At 39.8% G+C, this 20,203-nt stretch overlaps 1 protein-coding gene across 3 annotated transcripts; it reads right to left on the bottom strand.

Moving 5' to 3' along the window:
• Positions 1–419: 419 nt before the first annotated feature.
• skor2 (SKI family transcriptional corepressor 2) lies at positions 420–19,780 on the bottom strand. Of its 3 annotated transcripts, none has more exons than XM_079660891.1 (9): positions 19,644–19,780; positions 8,211–10,195; positions 7,486–7,549; positions 6,764–6,841; positions 4,424–4,489; positions 3,699–3,797; positions 3,420–3,487; positions 2,327–2,390; positions 420–1,935 (listed from the first exon to the last, which is right to left on the bottom strand). In XM_079660891.1, exons 2-8 carry the CDS (start codon positions 10,164–10,166, stop codon positions 2,334–2,336), a joined length of 2,388 nt encoding a protein of 795 aa, XP_079517017.1. In that variant the 5' UTR covers positions 10,167–10,195; positions 19,644–19,780; the 3' UTR covers positions 420–1,935; positions 2,327–2,333. The 3 variants fall into 3 exon arrangements, with proteins under 3 accessions (XP_079517017.1, XP_079517016.1, XP_079517018.1); XM_079660890.1 differs by lacking the exon at positions 19,644–19,780 and adding an exon at positions 12,027–12,641; XM_079660892.1 differs by lacking the exons at positions 6,764–6,841; positions 19,644–19,780 and adding an exon at positions 12,027–12,641.
• Between the last annotated feature and the right edge of the window lie 423 nt (positions 19,781–20,203).

Genomic DNA, 20,203 nt, shown 5'->3' with positions numbered 1-20,203 from the left:
TGTGTCCCTAACTATGCATCCTCCCTAAAATCGAAATAATAAAAAATAGGCTATATAGGCACACATGTATTTTTTAATTATGATATATGTGTCCTCTTTTCTTCTAATGAAAATTGACTAATAAAGTCATACAAAAATAATTGAATATTGAAAAAAATATTTTGTTTCATATAATCATTGTCAAATGACTTGTGCTGCTGTTGTGACATCTGTTATTTCCCTTTATTTCATTTGTGTGTATCGTATATGCGTCTTCTTTTTACAAATCCTCGTGTTTTATATCATATATTTTCTTAATTTAGGAGATGGTCCAGCCTGTATTATCACACATTAACATGAAGTATGAAACATGAAAATGATTTGATTTCCATGAACCGCAAATCATGAAGCCACAGTCCAGTTATTGTATAGACTTTTAATTTACACATAAATAGTAGAGAAACTACAAGAACATATTTTAATACATCTGCATCAACAGTTTATAATGATAACATTTCTCTCAGTAAAGGACAACTTTATCCATTCATTCATTCTATAAACAAGGTGGGTGAGTCCTCATGTGTGATCCCTGTGACACACACTTGATCATCATCAACACATTTCTTTCTTTTTGACATTATAATAAATAATATGTTCACAATCAGGGTCTTAGGCCCTGGTACTCAAATAAATAAACAAACAAACACATATATATAGGCTCACTGTGAGGCTCAGTAATCTCACGTTGACATTGTATACAGTGAGATCAAATCATTTACAGGTAGATGTACAACCCTGACACACGCCAGCCTTCTGCTCCTCGTGTCCCGGATACTCATTTGGAGAGCAAACACGAAACCAGGGATTGGCCTTTAATTGTCGTTGTAACCATCTGGCAACACCCCATCATTTAGCTGATGGTGGTAACGTTACCTTGCCCGTGGATCGGTGTTTAAAAACATTTGGTCGGAGGGTTCATTTTGAGGAAAGGATTCACAAATAAAACAATAAAAAGGCTGCTGAGCTGTGGATGTGACACAGGATATTGTTTGGAGCTAACTTCCTGTTTAAATAAAAGGTGACAAATGTCAGCATTGCAAATAATACTGTAGGTTTTTGTGCACTCCCCAAATAGTAAACCTCTTGCTTAAAGCGTGACGTGATGCTGCCCTTTATTTAATACTGCTCTCTCTTTAGGTTTAAAACCCAAAAACAATTATTTCATTTTCTCCCTTGTTCTTCATCTGGCATATTGAAGTTAGTAATATCTAACGGAGTAAAGGATGGCGCATGAAATCACCACCAACATCTGACCTCTTTAGGGACATGCTGACAATCAGGGTAGCTATGAGACGTTTGTTTGGGTCAATGAACACAACTGGACATGATGAGGAGGATCCCCTTTGGGACCAAATGTTTTCTCTCAAGGGTCCCAATCTGATCCATCAATGTTAGAAGTCCGTCCTTGTCCACAGTCTGATGTATGTACAGTTGGGCCAGCAGCAGTCATGGACAATAACACAGTCTTACTGTTGCTATGACTCCGCCCTCTTCGTCTTTCGGAGCGTGGAAAAGTTCACAGTTTGTTTTTCACGGCTCTAAAACTCACAAAAGAGGAGATGGGTTGTTGTTGCTTTGGTCCGGGTTGGGTGAAGCTTTGATGTTCCCTTTTCCCCCTAATGTCGCCAGTGTGTGCCCATTTGAGTTCAGTCAGTTTGGGAAATGAACTGGAGGCAGGGAGAAGCAGCTTTGATCAGCTACTTCTAAAGTGTTTCACTGAACAGGGCTAATAACAAAGGCAGAAGAAAACAAATGTCCAAGAGAACTTAAGAAATGTATTTATATAATATATTCAGTCGTATTCTGTTTGGGTCTCTCCCGTATATTTCTCTGTTTTTTTTCTTCTTGGGACATTCACAGAAATCCAGGCAGTCTTCTTCTCATTGTTGATTCTGCCTGTGAAGAAAGTAAATACATAGAAACTCAAATTAGTGTCATGTTCTGGATTAGTGTTTTTCAAAGACTAATGTGTATATACTTATGTATGTCTTTTTGCTAGACCAGGATAAGTTATTGTCAATCAAATTAAGCAGAAAAATGTATTTTAATTTCACAATTTGCCATGAAATAATCCCTTTAAAGCAAACAACCCAGTTTAATTGGCTGATTACAGCCTAGTGGTCTAGTTTCCAAAACACTATCAGAACTATACAAAGGCAATTAAACTTGCTGAACTTACTCTCGCTGCTTTGTGTTATAAATAATGAAATGTTCATTTGACGTCTACCGTGCTGATACCGTTTTTATTAATAAGCGGTATTTTGAAATGAATGAAAGTAACAATGACCTTTTAGCTATTTGTTGAGATGGGAGCTGATCTTCTCTTTTCTGATGATGTTTGCGTAGGGAATCTGAAGGGAAGAAGATTCAGAGACAACATTTTTAGATTGATCCAGGCTGAACAACATTTTGAAACACATGCAGTAGGAGAACAATAAAGCCCTTTTGGAACATTAAAGTATGTAAACATGTGACAGGAGAGGCACAAACTGCACATATGAACCTGGGGTCCCTTTAAAGGGAAATATGAATCTCTGTGCCAGACGGCTAAGGTGTCAAATCCAACCAACATTATGAAATGATAACACAGTAACATAAATCTAAAATGTTGCTAGAGTTCATTGAAATGTCTGTGTGAAACGAATGTGTCATTACTCTCAGACAGATCCATCTGCTGCTTCTCGACACATTAGTCAGTTTTCAACGTGTTTTCGCGTGCATGTGCATGCTTATAAATGAGCTGCAATGTTTCCGTCTGCCTTTGTGGTTACATGAGCGCCGCCTGCTCTGGTTGTGTGTGTTCGGAGCGAGGTCTGCGATCATGTGCATACGAGCGTGTGCAGTTGTGTCAGAAAGCAAAGACAAACAGCGTCTGTCAGCCGGTCTGCCAGCTGCTGCGCTGATTGATGTGGACGGAAACAGAGGAACTTATCACCCGTGAAAGACAAACTACATGATTGGTTCTGTCGTCTGACGGACAAAGGAGCCATAGGAGAAGTGTCCACTTGATCCCTTTTGATGGCTTTAGTTATTCTTTGTTTCATTCAGTTTTAGTTTTAAGACATAGGTTTGGATTTGTTATTCATGTCTACAGTATAGTGTTGATTGGGCTGTTATCGTCACATTTCCTTATTCATTTTTGATTTCTTCATTCGCTGTTCAAACTGTGTAACTATATTTGACTGAAAAGTGCTTCATAATTAGCCTTAATTATATTCCTTTTGAAAAATCATTACCAAGATTGTTTTTCAAAGCAAACAGCGAGGCTTTTTAAACTCCATCTATCCATAAATGGGAGTTTTATTTGTCGTCTCAAGGCGCAGCAATGATATTTCCTTTCCATCAGTGCTCAGAGCTGATTGGATCATTAGGAGTCTTACCATCTGTAACTGTTGGACCATCTCTTCTCTGTAGGCGAGCTCTCTTTTCATCTGGTCTTGGAAATTATCTGAAATGAGCGTTAGGATCTATGATTAGCCTGAGCAGTGTTATCATTTGAGAAACTGATCAAGTAAAGTTATTATAAAACAGTCGATGGAGGGTAAAGGAGGTTTAGAAAGACAAAGGAAAGACAAAAGATAAGAGCAGGGGGGGAAAGGGAACCTCAGAAAGACAGAGAAGGACACGTTGACCTTGAATGATGTGACAAATAGACTTACGGAAGACAGGAAATGGTGAGGTGCCCTTCAGAGCGTGGAACTCTTGCTCCAGTCTCCTCCTGAAGTCGATCTGCTCCAGCAGAACCTTCTGGAGCTCCTCTGCAGGAGGAGGAGGAGGAGGAGGAGGAGGAGGAGGAGAAGAGAAAGAGAGGAGATTTATGAGTCAAGATTCAAAGGCTTATTTTGAAACATGCACAATAGCTACGTTTTGGCAATCAAAATGTGCACCTCCAACAATGCAACGTACAATATACTTAATATATAATATAAGAAATGAAATTGTTCAAGAGATTCATGCAAGCAAAATGCAGAAATAAGTCAACTATATATTACAATTGAGACAAATGAAAACAGAAGGTCAAATAGAGTATTCTGCAGTGGGGTTAAAACTGCATATAATGTAGTGACTTATAAATGAATAGGTATTTGGACTTTTACCAGATGTGTTATTTATGCACCTGGGAGCTAAATCCGTCTCTAAGCTGTCATGTTGTACATATCTGTCGTACTGTTTTCTATTGTGTGTATTGTTCATTTCTTTTGTATAGATGTTCTTTTGTATATTTATGTTCTTGACCTTGTACATTAACTTGTTTTTCTTTTAATATCTTAATTGCATGTGACAACACCAACGGCTTCTACGTGAAAACCTACAATGCACTGAACCTTTTTCTGATCCTGAATGTTTTACTTGGATATTGTCGACTCAAATGAACATTCTTTACCTTTCTCCATGTTCTCCACGTCCTTCTTTAGCACCACAGGAGAGGCAGAACCTCGGCTTTGATCACCTAAAACACGGAAAGACTTCATGTTAGATTTTTGTTTTACGTGCACAATGACATATGACAGACACATAGCATATCCAATGTGTTCCCGTCCTTAGGCATCAGAGACTACTATATTTCAAATGCAACACATACCAGAGTCACATTGTAATGTATTGCAATCTAGATCTTTATTGATACTTTATTTATAAGTGTATATTAACCCTTCTTCCCTCCCAGACTCTTCAACACAGCCCTGTAGTTCACTCTTTGTCCTCTAGATGTCAGTGTAAGCTTGTGCTTGGCAGCCTGAAGGAGACCTTTAGTGCACTGTTCAATCTCTTATTGCTGTCAGATAATATGGCTTTCTATTAAGAAACAGAACATTCTGGAATTAGAGTAAATGATTTTGTAGCTTGTGAAAATGAAGCAATGGTCTGTGCTGAAAAGGTGCTTTAAGGGCCTTTCCATCAATTTGGCAAGAAATAAAAAAAATGCATAAAAATAAAGCGTAGCTTGGAGCTTACTCTGCTCTCAAACTGTTGCATGCGATGTCAAAATGTGTTTTTATTTACCAATGCTAGTGGCTATGAACACTGCATTAGTATAGTACAACTGTATTATAATATGCCACATATACATACTGTATCGATGCTTATTGTGTATATTTGTAAAGCTTTTCTTTTGCTGAAGGCATCTACTTGTTGAGGTAAAACTTCACAATTGTTCATCTGCCTTTTTAACAAACATCTTTATCTCGTAGTGTTTTCCACCGCATCAGTTTCTATATTGTTCTTCTGCTGGTATGCGTGTGTGTTGCGCTTCATGTCTGAATTGTGACAAATAGGCATCGTGCGCCTTAAATGAAGCGATCCAGCACACTCGATATGTTTATTCTCTCCTCCAGTCATTTCATATCCCGGCTGCTTAAGCCCATGCTTCTCTCTATCTCTCTCATTTAGAGCAGAGAGAGCTCTCCTCTCTCCTTCCCTCTCCTCTCTCTGTCTCATTTGACAAGCAAATTTGCAGACAGTGCCCGAGGATAACAACCTCGTTTGACAGTCAATTAACCGTGAATAGTCAAAGCCAAGGCGGTTTGCATTACATAAATGGAAAATTAGATTATTTTTTCTCCCTAGAAACAGAGGGAGAGTTTAAAGACAGTGGAGGGAGGGGGCGGGGGGGGGGACTCGGAGGAATCAGGCCTTCTAATCACGTAGAGCTTCCCACCGCCCAGGGAGACGTTTGGCAATCAGGGGAAAGGTGGTCTCATTTAATTTGTTTCGTGTAATTTTTCGAAATACATTATACATTATGCGCAGGGATCATTATGGTGGGTGTGTGTGTGTAGGGGTTGAGGGAGTGGGGAGGGGGGGGTGGATATAAATGTTGGCACAGATGTCATAAAGCACTTTTAATGTTTTCCTGACAGATATAAAAAGGCAATAAGCTGTGATCTTTTTCAAACGGGAAAGGGGTTTTTTTTGCGCTGAGGAGGGGGAAAAAAAGGCAATTATGTCGGTGGCGATATGGGTTTGGATGGAGATTGCCACCGCGGCTGCTTATCTCCGAGCTGATGTTTTCTTGTTGAACTATAACGGCCCCCCTAAGAGTAACAGCCGTGGCGACAGCGCCGCTAAAGAGAGCAGCCGTGGCAGAGCGGCGGCGGAAGCAGCTTTGCTTTTCCTGTGTATTTATATGAATCCCTTAAATCCTGTGTGAGTGGAGGAGGAGGAGGAGGAGGAGGAGGAGGAGGAGGAGGAGGAGGAGGAGGAGGAGGAGGAGATTGAGGTGGATGAAGCTGTAGAATGGAGGAGCTTTCTCTCACTGCTTTAAGTATTTCGAGTCCCATCTGGGTCATAAGAAGAAACTTATATAAAATCATGTTTTTTAATCAGCATTCTTTTTTTATTGTATAGACATTTTACACGGTGCAAATGCGTCAACATTGTGTGTTTTGAAATGAACGTACTTAAAAAATACAATGTCTTTTAATTTTGGATTTACACAATTAAATAAATGACATTTCTGCTCTGTAGATAAAGAGATGTATAGGTCTAATTTGCCTACTTCCATTTACAGTCCCAAGCTGTTAAGATGTTGTTAATTGTATTTCCTTTTGTGAATGTTTGATTGCATCTAAGGATGAATAAAGACTTTAGATTTTCTCTGCTACTTGAGATTGAAATTGCACTAATAATGGTTCTTTCAGGAGCACTAGCATGTTGTTTTAAAAAAATGGTTGTTTTTTTAACCCTGCATTTGATCTGCTACTAAAACAATACAAATAAATCATACCTGAACTTTCCCTCCAGTAGTCGGGCGCTGCTGTCTCACTCTCTGGCACAAAGAAACTACTCTGCTCTTTGTTTTCATCTGAGAGAAAATGAGACGGAGAGACAGACAGAGAGGGGAGAGCGTGTCAGTAAGGCCCATTGGTTGAGCTGGTTATCCGGACACATGGAGATAACTAAGTGTGCGCATGGTGTGTGTCCTGTGCGTGTGGGCCACAAAACATTCTACTCCGCGAAAGGGTCAGAGTGTGAGATGAGAGGAGCAAATGAAACGTCACAGGAATATGAGCCTCGCAGGGAGGAACAATAAAACCACTCACTCAGACACTAAAGGAAACAAAGATGCTATAATACAGCAGAGAGCGTGTAACAGCTTGCTGAAATAGACTGGGTGATGCTATTTGATGAACCTGTTCAAACATTTGATGAAACCAAGACATTGTAAAACAACTGTAGGGTGAAAGAAGTAGCGTCAAGCATCCCATGCAAATTGTAGGGCTTTTTGTTTGAGAGAGAGAAAGTGCTTTTTGCTTTTAATGTATTTTTACTTTTGAGAGAGACTCAAAAGGGGGAATTGCACGAAACAGATGGGAACGGCTGCATCATGTCAAGGAAGAAATACTTAATATTTTATTATATATAAATAATCTTCCATTATGGACTTAAAAAAGAAAATGGTGTAGTTTTAAAAAGAAAAGTTTAAAAAACAGAGTAATGTCTGCTCACCAGAAAGGCTGGAGTTGTCTTTGGTCGCGTACACAGGTAGTCCTTCATCTCTATTTTTGTGAACCTGAAAGAAAAGCAGTCAGTAAGAATTTCATATAAACGTTATGCAAAAGATACTTCAATGGCATCAAAGCAGGATATACTTCCTATAGTAAAAGCATTTCTTTGTAAACTAGATGTGTTGATGAGATGAATAGTGTTGATAAACATGGGTTTCCTTTTTTTATCTAAAGACCTGCAAATGTTTTATTAATATGGATTTAATTTGTGCAAACATTTAAATCATTTCTTGACAAATGCTATCTCCTTTTTAATCAGCCCATGGGTTTCATCCCTTTGTAATGATCTAATTTGGAGAGTAAGGTTGTTCCCTATCCATTGATGTTACACAATGAATAATTAGACTGTTCTGTTTAAAATGCTCCTCATAACTCTCCCCTCCCCCCCCCTCTTTCTCTCCCTCAGAGGCCTGGTTAATGTGGGAGTCGGCAGGTTAAAGATTAGAGTTGCCCTAACAGGCTGGGGTGACAGAGGGAGAACAAACACACCGTGGCCATTAAACAACCCACACCTGGGCCTATTAGCCCGGATCAGAGTTGGGGTGACTGTTTCAATTTCTTCAGGGAGAAACCGGTCTATCAATCTGCTTATGCAGATCACATCGCTGCCTGACTGCGGCACCATTTAAATAATAATTAGCTAAAGTGGCCTGCGGGGATATTTACGTTTTTGTAAGCAGGGTCCTCTCGGTGAGGCGGGGTGGAGCCGGAGAGAGGCAGGCTGGCTGAAGGGGATGCTGGCAGGCTGGGGGACCCCTGCCGAATGGGGTCTGAGGAGGAGGGAGGGGAGGTGCTGGTGTACACAGCGCCACTCCCTCTCTCCTTCCCCCTCTCCTCTCCATGGCTGTCGCTTAGCGCAGGGTGGTACAGGTTGGTTTGAGTCTGTGGCAGCCTGCTTGTGAAGACCCCTTCCTCCTCCTCGTCTTCCTGCTTTGACGACTCCACATCCACTTCCCCCTCCTCCTCACTCTCCACTCCCTCCGCCTCTACATCGCCTCCACTTTCACTTCCGTAACTACAGCTGCTGCTGGGCGAAAGCCGCTGGTGGCGTTCAGACCTGGCCACTACAAAGTCCTCATCTGTTCCCCCGTTGCTGTGGAGCTTAGCGATGCTCTCGGCGTCCTTAATGACGGGCCTGAAGGCTGAGCCGTAGCTGGGCTTCCTGCTTTGGAGGGCTGGGGTGTCCAGAAGTTTGAGCCAGCCTTCTGAGGTCACAGGGCGGAGGTCAGGGGTTACTGTTGTACACTCTGGGTCAAACAGCCCGGGTCTGGCTGAGGCAGTCCCGGGGGCCATGGTTGCACTGACACTATTTCCGTTGCCAGCTACTACTCCAGGCTCGCTGTGGTCTGAGAGATCCAAAAAGGCCTGCCTGAGAGAGGGGTTGTCTGCCAGGGAGGAGAGGGCGCTGGGCTGAGGCTGGAGGTAAGTAGGGACAGGGATTCCTCCCGCCGCTCTTGGTGGCCAAAACATGCAGAAAGGAGGATAAAAAGTGTCTTTGCGGCCGGGCCATAAAAGACCTGACAACCCTGATCCTTTCTGCACACCTGAAACATCACTGTCATCTTTTTTCTGCTGGCAGAGACCGAATGCTGGGAAGGGGTAAGGCGAAGGGAAGAGCGACGTGGGAGGGAACTTCTGCAGCATGCCGAAGCCTTTGCTCGGGACGGGGATGACAGGGTAGCTACGTGATGTCTTACGGGGAGACAGATTGCCTCCATCCAGGTCATCATCGTCGTCAAAGCGGGATCTCTTCTGAGCACCCAGGTCAGACCCCATCATGTGAACGGAACCTGCGAGATTCTTCATGGGCCCCATGGAGGAACAATGGGACGAAGACGGCAGCGCTCTTTTCCGGCTGCCTCCGTTGAACATAGCTTTGACGTCTTCCCATGCGAAGATTAACTCATCAGCTGGGATCTTGTCAGAGAGTTTGAGGTGTCGACGCCAGGAGTTGAAGTTGGCGGCGTCGGGCTGGGTGTACTTGGCTTCCGGCGTGCGGTGGGAATGGAAAATGAACTTATTCGGGGAGAAGTACATGTTGCAAAGCGAGCACTTGATGCATTTTGCCCTGGAGCTGTTGTAGCGTGCCGGGATGAAGTTACCTCGGCTACCCCAGGCACACTCATGTGTCACATCGAAGGAGAAGTTGTCGGGCAGTTTCGGCGGTGCGTTCTCTCCCAGGAAGGACTTGCAGAGGCGCTCGGCTTCACGCTTGGTGATCATACCACAACGCCGCGATGAGATGGGCATGGCGCCGGCCCGACGGAGGATCTCCAACTGAACCGGAGTGCACTGGACGCAGGTGATGCCCAGCGCCACGCGCCGATTGTGAATCTCATTATAACTATAGTTCTTCAGGAGTGTGTTGGAAATCTGAGCCAGGCAAAGTCTCTCGTTGTGATCGATAACCAGCGATACGATGGGAACGCCATACAGGATGACCTGGCCAACTTGGTTTGGCTTCATGGGTGGGGAGGATGAGGACGGCGAGGGAGAAGATAAAGAGGAGGATGAGGAGTGGAGATGGGCGGATCTGGGTGGTGTCAGGGGTTCTTGCTGGTAGGAGCCTGTGGAGCTTGTCATTATGATGTCATTAGTGCTCGAAAGATGGGTCTTATCCATACTGTGAGGAAAAGGGTGTGTAGAAAGACCTGCATTCAAAAAGAAAGGAAGAAGGAAAACATTTGTTGATTTTTTTTAACCACATACAAATCCTCTTATTTCTTTACAGACACATTCTGTCTCCCTGTATTAAAAAAAATATGAAATTAATCTAGGGAGGAGAGGGAGCTGGGTATTTTTTATTATAAGAAACACTAATTCTACCACGTAGGTGTGCCCAGAAACAAGCTGATGATGTGTGAACAAGTGCATATTAAAAAGAATGTGTATTATTTGAAACGAAATGCATTTAAATGAAAAGCTTCTGTTACCCAATCTTACAGAAAAACAGCAAACGTTGTTTGTCTTTCGATCTTTACAGAACTGAACACATTTTTGAAATGTCAAATAAGTCCTTACAAAATATAATAACAATTGATTTGTTTTCTTAACTACAAAAACTGATTGAGGGCACATAAAAAAAGAACTGGATAAAGATACTGAATGAATCTGTGAAACTAAGTTGAATGTTATGTAAACAGCAAACACAACAGTTTGTAATAATCAACTAATGGAAATCAATTACATTTATTTAACTAAAGAAATACATTCTCAGAAGCATTTATATATGTAAAAGTAATGAGTGTATTTGCCTGTGTATGTTTTAAACAATAAACTAACTATGAAAACACAAGCTTGCAACATAATGGTTGCAGTTAAAGTAGTATTATCCATATTCCTACACAAACAAATAGGCATACATTAATTTAATTAATACATTACATTTCAATTAATTTAAATGTGTTTTTACATTTTGAAATATCCTTCATCTAGAAAGCGGAGTAACCTAAACATGTTAATAGGATACAGGAAACATACACTGCCCATATAAATCATTTTAAGGTAATAAAACCCTCCAGTTTTGTCACGTCAACTTCATTTAGGAAAGTTGGCTTTGGACCTTTCTTCCTATCTAAATACTGCATTCCTTCGCTTTTTTATCCATATGATTTATTTAGATATATTTTAAAGCAGTATCACGAAAATGGCAGGACATTTATTGCGAAATAAATGTTTTACTGGAAATGTCCTGTGACATCAAAACCACTTTTTTTTTTACTTCATTATTAAAGTCTTATGAAATTAACAGTTTTGAAATTACCTAAAGCACGTGATATTTATGTGCATGAAATGTGTAATGATTTAAAAACTAAAAACACAAATAAGATGCTGCTATTTATAACGAATTAAATTGAAAATTACATTAAGGAAAACTACAATTCCAAATAATAAAAACGAACTGAAATGTGGTTATATTAAACAGACAGGTTTCGTTTTGAATTAGATTGTAATATGTTTATATTTAACGTTTTTGCTATTAACGAGAAATAGCAAAAGCCTGTACAACTATTTAGCAATTAACAATATGACTAAAGAGTTAAGCTTCAAATAACTCAACATTTAACGACTTAAATGTGTGTAATTTTATTGAAGCACAAGTTTACTCGCCGAGTACAGTAGGCCTTTATTAAAGCAGCAGACTTATCGGTAAGTCAGGCATTATGTTAGTCCATTGAACAATATTAACGGAAAAGGTTTGTTCATGTTATAACTAAAATATAATAATAATAATAATAATAATAATAATAGCCTACAAATAATACAGATAACAACATATAAACACTTGACGATGCAACGGGCCCATATTAATTTAAATGGACGGCATTTGAAAAAATCCACTCTCAACTTCTCAAGCATTTTAATCGAATAAATACTTTTTTAAAGCATGTTTTCTGTCCCACACAGATGATGTTAAGTACGCTCATTTTAACCAACTATTTAAGCTAACTTTACAGACAGAAATCGATGAGCAGTCCTTACCTCTGACTCCCGAGAATCCCCAAAACTGTCACAGCGTATCCAAAAAAAGTCTCCCGTTACAAGAGAAATCGATTTATCCTACGCAGCTTTAAAATACTCATTTTTATCACGCGAATTGTACTGATATATATCCGGGATGCGGTACCGGTTTCTGTCTCCAACTGTCTACTGAGGAGCAGCTCGTGAGATGTGAGTAAACTGCGACGCTCGCGCCGGCTTTATTCGCTTCTCAGAGACTCCACGCGCTGTACTAATCCGACTCTCTCTCTCGCAGTATATCTCGCAGTCTCTCTCCCCCTCTCTCTCTCTCTCACTCTACCACGCACCTGCCTCGTGTTTGATTGGCGTGTAGCGCGAGTTCAGCCCACCATACAGGACACACTCGTAGTCACTTCCACACACTTTATTCTTGCTTGGTTCAGTTGAAGAACAGCTAAAAGATATCTTGCTAACTGATACTCACGTCACGAGCTGAAAAAGTCAAAGTAGCAACATAGACGGACTGAGAGATGCACGAGCATGCTGAAAAAGCGTAAGGGGTGAAATAGCGTATTTCAGTCGGAAGGTCGGTGTTTCGACTCCCTGCAGTCAACATGTCGACGTGTCCTCGGGCATCTAGCCCCAACCTGCTCCCGTAGCAATACCGTACTGAATGGTGAATAAAAGTTACATCTAAAAAAATTAAAAATGTAATGTAGACACTTTATACACATCTGATTGTGCAGGAAATTAGATGGTAACTTTACATGTTCTCCTCTTTGTACAGTCTATGGTTGTCCTCCGACCTTCACTATAAGCAGACCCAATACAACATTAACATAATTTTTAGCTAAATTGCTTTATAAGTCACTTAATGAATATTTATAAAAAAATGTGTTTGACACTGCACATGGCTCCAAACCAGTCATAACTACAATACAAGCTTTGCCATTCAATTGTATGATGGTGCTAGACTGCACACTTTTAGGGGGCATCTTTGGCATTTCTGGAAAACAACTGACTTTTGATAAACACAATTTGTGAGATGCAAAGTGTTCACCGAGAAACTGCTGAAAAAGGAGATTGGCATCGGAAATTATGTCGTTTTTAAACACAGATGCAGTGTGCCAAAGACAGCAGACAGAATATGGGAGACTATACTCACATCTTCGTATTCAACACATGTGACGGTGCGTCGGGACAAACATGGGGGTGCGACCACAGTACTGCATCAGAGGGCCTAGGAATTCCTACGGCCCTGCTCCAAGCTCTTAGACGAGGCATGGCTGCTCAATTACTGCTTCCACTAGAAATATGCAGGAAAATTACAGATATGAAGTGCAGACCTAAATAGTAAGTCCATAACCCAGATAAGAGCTGCCTCATAGTCGTTAGTAAACGTCTGCATTGCAAGACAATATCTAATTTAACTCTGCATGGGGATGAAGGGAAATGTTGTCCCAAATACTGATTGTCCTCTTTAATTAAAACAACTGAAGAAAGTTGTTTTTATGACTTGTTCTTCTTTGGCTCATGTTTCATGTCCTGGGATGAAGATTACTTACTAAACAATTTCTTGCAATGGCTGATATAACAGGACCTAATATTCTAATGTTACACACGCAGACCCTTGTCATGGGCTGTAAGGGTTCAGTGTTTAGGTGGTTAAAAGAACTTTGGCATATAGGCCTGCATGCATTCAGATTAAAGGTAACAATAGACATGGGGTAGAAATATAAAGCAACTGGTATGGCTATATAGTGTACTTGACTTCATTCTGATCTCTACATGAACATATTTGTACACAAGCTATAGTTAATGCTGCATGTTTAACAATATATATATATATATATATATATATATATATTTGTTAACCCTTTAGTAATGTAATAATACATTATTTGTGTCAGAACAGTCCTTTTCCAGTCCATTTTTGTTCTCTAAATTATTTATAAATGCAATAAAATGCACAAAGACAATAACTTTTTGAATCAACTTCTTTTTTGGAATTATTATTAGTAATTGTTAAGTGTATCCATCTAATCAATTCTCAATCCTTTTAAAAGACTGTTGGATATTGAGACTGCCTGTAATTTATTCTGGCCCAATCTGTTTTCAATAGCATCTTGATAAACATGACACAAATCTGTGCGTGCGTGCATATTGTGTGTGTGTGTGTGTGTGTGTGTGTGTGTGTGTGTGTGTGTGTGTGTGTGTGTGTGTGTGTGTGTGTGTGTGTGTGTGTGTGTGTGTGTGTGTGTGTGTGTTCGTAAAAGCGACACAGTAGAGAGCACGAGCCCCATCTGCTCCTTTTCAAACCAATTTAGGTTGTCACTGCGCGTGCTTTTGTCTCGCGGACGGACGCCACGGGACCACTATAGCTGAGAAGGGACAAGAGAGGAGGGGGAGGCGGCGGGGGCTCTGCAGGCGCGAGCCACGCACGGGCCGCAGCGATTGAAGGCAGTGACGTCACACTAGCGATGAGAGGAAATTATAATAGCCCACGTCACAAAAAGCAGGTAGAGTAAAGGTTTAGAAGCTTAGGCGATTTAAATAAAGTTTTTAATTGAAATGTAAGAAATTAACACAGAGTTGTTTAGAGTGTTTTTTTATTTTTTATAAATGGATTGAAGTGTTGTATTGCTCGGAAGTTTCAAACTCCGAGTAACGTCGATTTTTGTATCTTAATAAATACCTAACGAACTACGCTTGTGGTTGCATTGACATCTCTTAAACAAAATTAAACTTGCAAAATCCCTGTGTTTTTAACCAATAATGAACGTTTTTTTTTAGAAAGAGACGTAATTATTCACAACTTTCTCCAAGCTGAGAGAGATGTCGCTGACATGTTATCAAACGCGGAGCATGTCTAAACCATGCGAAGCAGGAAAAGGCTTATTGGAATACAATAGCGCTATTAGCCCCTTTGGAATACATTTCACTTTCTTCATAATGCATTAGCCCGTAGCCCTACTGAGAAATTAATCATGCGTTTAAAAAAAGAATTGCTTGTGTGACCTCGAAGGGTCAAAGCAGGGAGAACGAGGGAGAGAGAGCTCAAAACATAATAAATTAAGAGCTACAACACTAAGTGAGCTTGAGACATTTAACATGAAATCTGTCAATAAATGAAACATGCCCCGGGTGAGTGATTACCATATTGAAATGCTTCATCTCCTTTTCTCAAAACGCACTGAAGCATGTCCGAATCAACACAAAAGCCCAGATTTCGTTTTATATCTTTCAATTATTTGCAAAAAATAAACTTTATCTTGTTTTTTGAGTATTTTCATTATTGAACTATTTACGGTTTCAATCAAAATTGCTCAGAATATATATATATTTAAATTTAAACAATAATAATAATTACAAAAAAACACATATGTCAAGCTTCGTATTCCAGCCCACCAGTGCTTTTATTAATTCATTGTGGATTTAAAAGGCAGATGTAGGCTACAATATGGTGCACAGTCGCCCTGCATGCCCCAGTTGTAATCCTTACTTAATGCCGCGCGTCTTTTACTGAATGGGAGTCTTCTGTTCGTCTGCAGCGAAGATTTACTGTGCATTACAATTAACACACATCTTAAATAAATTGGAAAATAATAATAATGACTATTATTGAGGCTGTATTTAAGTCTTACCATTCCTCGTGATGAGAAAAATAGATTGTGGATTTGGAAAGGGGATTTTGGCATTACTTTCCCCATTTATATCTGCTTTATTGCAATCAATACACTTATGGTATTTTTGTATTATATATACACATTATGGCATGACAGAATATGTTGGGGCTACATTATCAAGACGTCTAAGCCTTTTTCTTTCTGTATTATTACATGTCTGTACATTTTGAAGATGTTTTATTAATTATTTTGAATGTTAGTAGCACACACGTCATGTGTTTTATCCATAGCACCAGAAAGGGAGCCAGGCGTTCTAATTAAGCTTTTATTTGTCATGTTTCTATTTTTATAGTGTTCCCATAACAGGAGAGAGCAGCCCTGTGAACGATGAGCGTTTGTTATGTGAGCTCAGCCTGAGGCGGTTGTACCAATTAGCACAGCAGACCAACCACTAAAGATTCCCATTTTTCATAGAAGATCTGGAACATTAGCCAGAGTGAATTATTGAAAGAAAATATTATAAAAAAAAAAACACATGATGCAAATCTCACTCATGTCTTCATCAAACACTATAGGCCTTAATTGAAAACCGGCCTCATAGGATTTAACACCTTTATTTTTTGTTTATTATAATTGCATTTGGGAATATTTGTATACCAATAAATTATCTGAATAATAATTAATTTGACAATAATGTAATGCATTGAAGTGAGGTCAAAGATAACCCTGAGGACCTGTTTTTAATCCCTGTAATGACTTTAAAATCCAGACTAAGGACCAGATTAAGGGGAAATCGTGTGACAACCAGAAGGTGCACAACACACACAATAATGGACATTATAATAATAGAAAAGGACAATAAATCTTACAGAAATACGAAACAAATACAATAGATAATGGAATACTTAGCTGAAAGTCCCTATAGGAATATTACCCAAATCCTATTATTACACTGAATCATTGGCACAGTATCAAACTAAATGTAAATTAAAGTGACAGTAGGTTAACAGGCTTTACCTGCTTTAAATCTGTAAGGCAAGAGATTATAAAAGTGTATAGAAGCTTATATCAGATAAGATAGAAGACAAATCTTCTGTATGAACAGCAACTGGTGAATAGAGGATACATAACATGATACAAAATGTTTTGAAGCTTACTCTGAAATTGAATTTGTTCTTGTCCATATATGCAGAGATTTTAATCCCCATACAATTCTTCTCTTTGTCATAATGCTTGTGTTTTTAGCATTTCACATGAAGATGAAAACAGAGGTGTCGAAGGTCAAAAGCAACCTACAATAAAACAGATATATATCAATGTAATTATTCTATAAGGAAGGTATATTGTGTATGTTTATTTGTTTATTTGTAACTTGTAGTTGTATCCACTGTTTTAATCCTTTAAATATTATTTAATACACAATGAATATGATATTGTTTCAATAAGAGCTAAGTGTCACTTGGATCACTTAGATGTCCCTGTTACTTTTGGACCCTCTCCCCTATCCACCACTGGATCATTGTGGATGTATTTCATCATTTTCCACAGGACTAGCGTACATTCAGAACTGCTGTGAGATGCAACTTTACTTACTGAACGATCCACTTTTGTAATTAAAGGCTTGCTTGACTTTTAATGACCCCTGAACACAAGCAAACTTGTGGAAGTTATTCTAAGTGGAATGAGTAATGAGACGTTAACAGTGAACACGGAGCTGAAGCCAATTAGCTGCAGTGTAGACAGACTGCTGGGCGCTACAGAGCGCTTTAAAGCAAGCTGAGTGCCTACAAGGTCAGAGGGGCTACGGTGAGTGTGTGCGTGTGCGTGAGAGTGGATGTGTGTGTTGTGGAAAGCGAACAGCATCCCTGAAGTTTTTCTTGCCGATGCAACAATTCAACATAATAATTGCCTATGTAGACTTGTTGTTTAATGTAAGAAAGTAAAACAAACATTACAGCGTTTTTCATAAAAGTGTTCATCAATCTTTTGCTTTAATTACTGTAAGGGCTGAATCCAGACGTTTTTTTCTTATATTCTTTCTTATGAAACCTTTCCTTTTTTTTTTAGCAAGTCTTACACATGTTTTTTAGAGTAGGAGCCTTGGAGGTGTTTGATATCTTAGACTGCATTCATGTGCTTCACTTTGATGTGAGAGACTATTGGCATTGTGTTATATTTCTTTACTCAGATTGGCTGAAGGTGCTTTCAGATTTGTCATAGCGTCACACACAAACAGAACCACACATGAGTTTTACAGGTTCGACATTATAGACAGAGAACTCAACTACAAAAGCATTACCAGCCAAAGTTGGCCTTTTTCGTGGTCAAAGTTTCGTATACCATCGCATCATAATGGACTTGAGAGCTTTTCAACACTTTCCTGTTTCTATATGTTCAAGTGGATGTGGGATAAAAATCTGATTTCAATCTCAGGCGGAAAGCTATTAAAAACCTTAAAACATTCACACTAGATCAACTGCTCTATGGAAAAATCTACCACACATACATACTATGCTGTTAGCATCAACCGTTGTATGCCTAATTATGCTTAACAGCATTATACAACACTATATTACAACTTGTTTTTTGGATCAGGTTTGGTAAAGGGAGGAAAAAAGACACGCTGTACAACACTATTATCTCTCGTCCATGAGAATCATTCAGTTCTCCGCGGGGTGTCGAAGCGACACATCTCGGCGGGGAGAAGACTAACCGAGATGATCTCGCAGTATCACGGCTTAATTTTCTTTACTGGGGAATATTCAGCGTTAATGTAACTTAAATAGGCCATTGTGGAGCAAACAGCATCATTTTATATGGGACATAAAATCATGAAAACTCACCAAAAAGGAAGATTGGCACTTAGGCCTGCACAATGCGTTACAATGGATTCTGAATGAATTACCACAAATGGCGTCCCATAAGGCCTGTACTTAGGATTTTCTCACTTTCTGTGTGTGTGTGTGCGTGGGCGTGGGCGTTTTTATGAAAGCTTGTTTCTCAACGGTTCCTTGTACACATATGTGAGGTTAATTCCTAAATGATACGAGAACCTTTGAAGAGCAAAGGCATTTTTATTGGCATTAAAGTAGTTGTCTTTTTCCTCGTGTTTGTGCTTTTACATTTAACTGGAGCTGCTGGGATTAAACTGGCAACCAGTTGGTTACAAAATGGTATTAGCAAACCAATAGCAGCAGCTGCATCGGACCAAATGTGCATCACAGCATACTGTATGGCTGATGTTGTACAGTATGTAGAGCCCTCGGTTTACATACATTTGGGAGCTTAGTGCTAATATCACCATTTGAAAATACTCCACCACAAGTAAAAGTCCTGCATTCAAAACCTCAAGTAAGTATCAACAAACTAAAGTGTAAACAGTAAAAAATGTTCCTTGTCAGTGTTTGCTAATATATATCATGCTTTGGGGTCTAAAGCAATGCATCATATTCTATGAAATCCCTAAAAAGGCAACTTTTCATTAGCTTTGTATAAAAAGTTGGAAGATCAATCAATCAATCAATAAATCAATCAATAAATCAATCAATCAATCAATCACTCAATCAATCAATCAATCAATCAATCAATCAATCAATCAATGTTCATCCCAATATCACAAATGTTACATTTGTCTCAGTGGACTTCACAGTTTGTACAGAATATCAGTATGACAATATGACACCCTCTGTCCTTAGACCTTCACATCGTACAAGGAAAAACTTCCAAAGAAGGAAAAATGGGAGAAACCTCAGGGAGAGCATCAGAGAAGGGATCCCTCTCCCAGGACGGACAGACGTGCAATAGATGCCGTGTGTACATTGAAAAGATAATACATTTACAACATAGGTAGACCAAATGTTTGGAAATGCATGTAATTGAAGATGAAGATGAATCCACCAGGATGTCAACAATCCTGTGGGAGACATCAGGGAATTAGTATGATGAGAGTCAGGCAGGACCACAGATAGGTTCAGCCACGACTCTATGTCAAGGACTCAGATCTAGGACTCACGACTCAGGACTCAGGATCCAGGACTCAGGACCACAGCAACAGGATCAGCCACGACTTAGGATCCCGGGGTAGATAGACACCAAAAACAAATTTGGGGAAGCTGGGTTATTCGGAACATGAGAGTACACAGGTACAGACAGACAGAAGGAAGAAGTAAGGTGTCCCCCGACAGTCTAAGGCTATAGCAGCAAAACTAGGGGCTGAATCTAATCAGCCCTAACTATAAGCTTTATCAAAAAGGAAGGTCTTAAGTGCACTCTTAAGAACGGATAGGCTGTCAGCTGCCAGAACACAGACTGGAAGCTGATTCCACAAATGTGGAGCTTGATAAGAAAAGGCTCTGGCTCCCATTATACTTTTAAAAACTCTAGGAACAACCAACAACCCTGCATTCTTGGAATGCAATGCCCTAGTAGGACAGTAGGGTATAATGAATTCTTTAAGGTAAGATGGCGCCTGCCCAGAAGATTTCCCCACATTTTAAGGAACACTTCTTCTACTTTATCCCAAAAACTCTTAATGAAAACACCTGGAGATATATGATGTTAGCAGCACAGGAA

The sequence above is a fragment of the Notothenia rossii genome (genome assembly GCF_949606895.1).
Source record: "Notothenia rossii genome assembly, chromosome: 11".
NCBI lineage: Eukaryota > Metazoa > Chordata > Actinopteri > Perciformes > Nototheniidae > Notothenia > Notothenia rossii.
The sequence above is the reverse complement of the archived record's forward strand: the minus strand, read 5'-3'. Positions and strand labels throughout refer to the sequence as shown.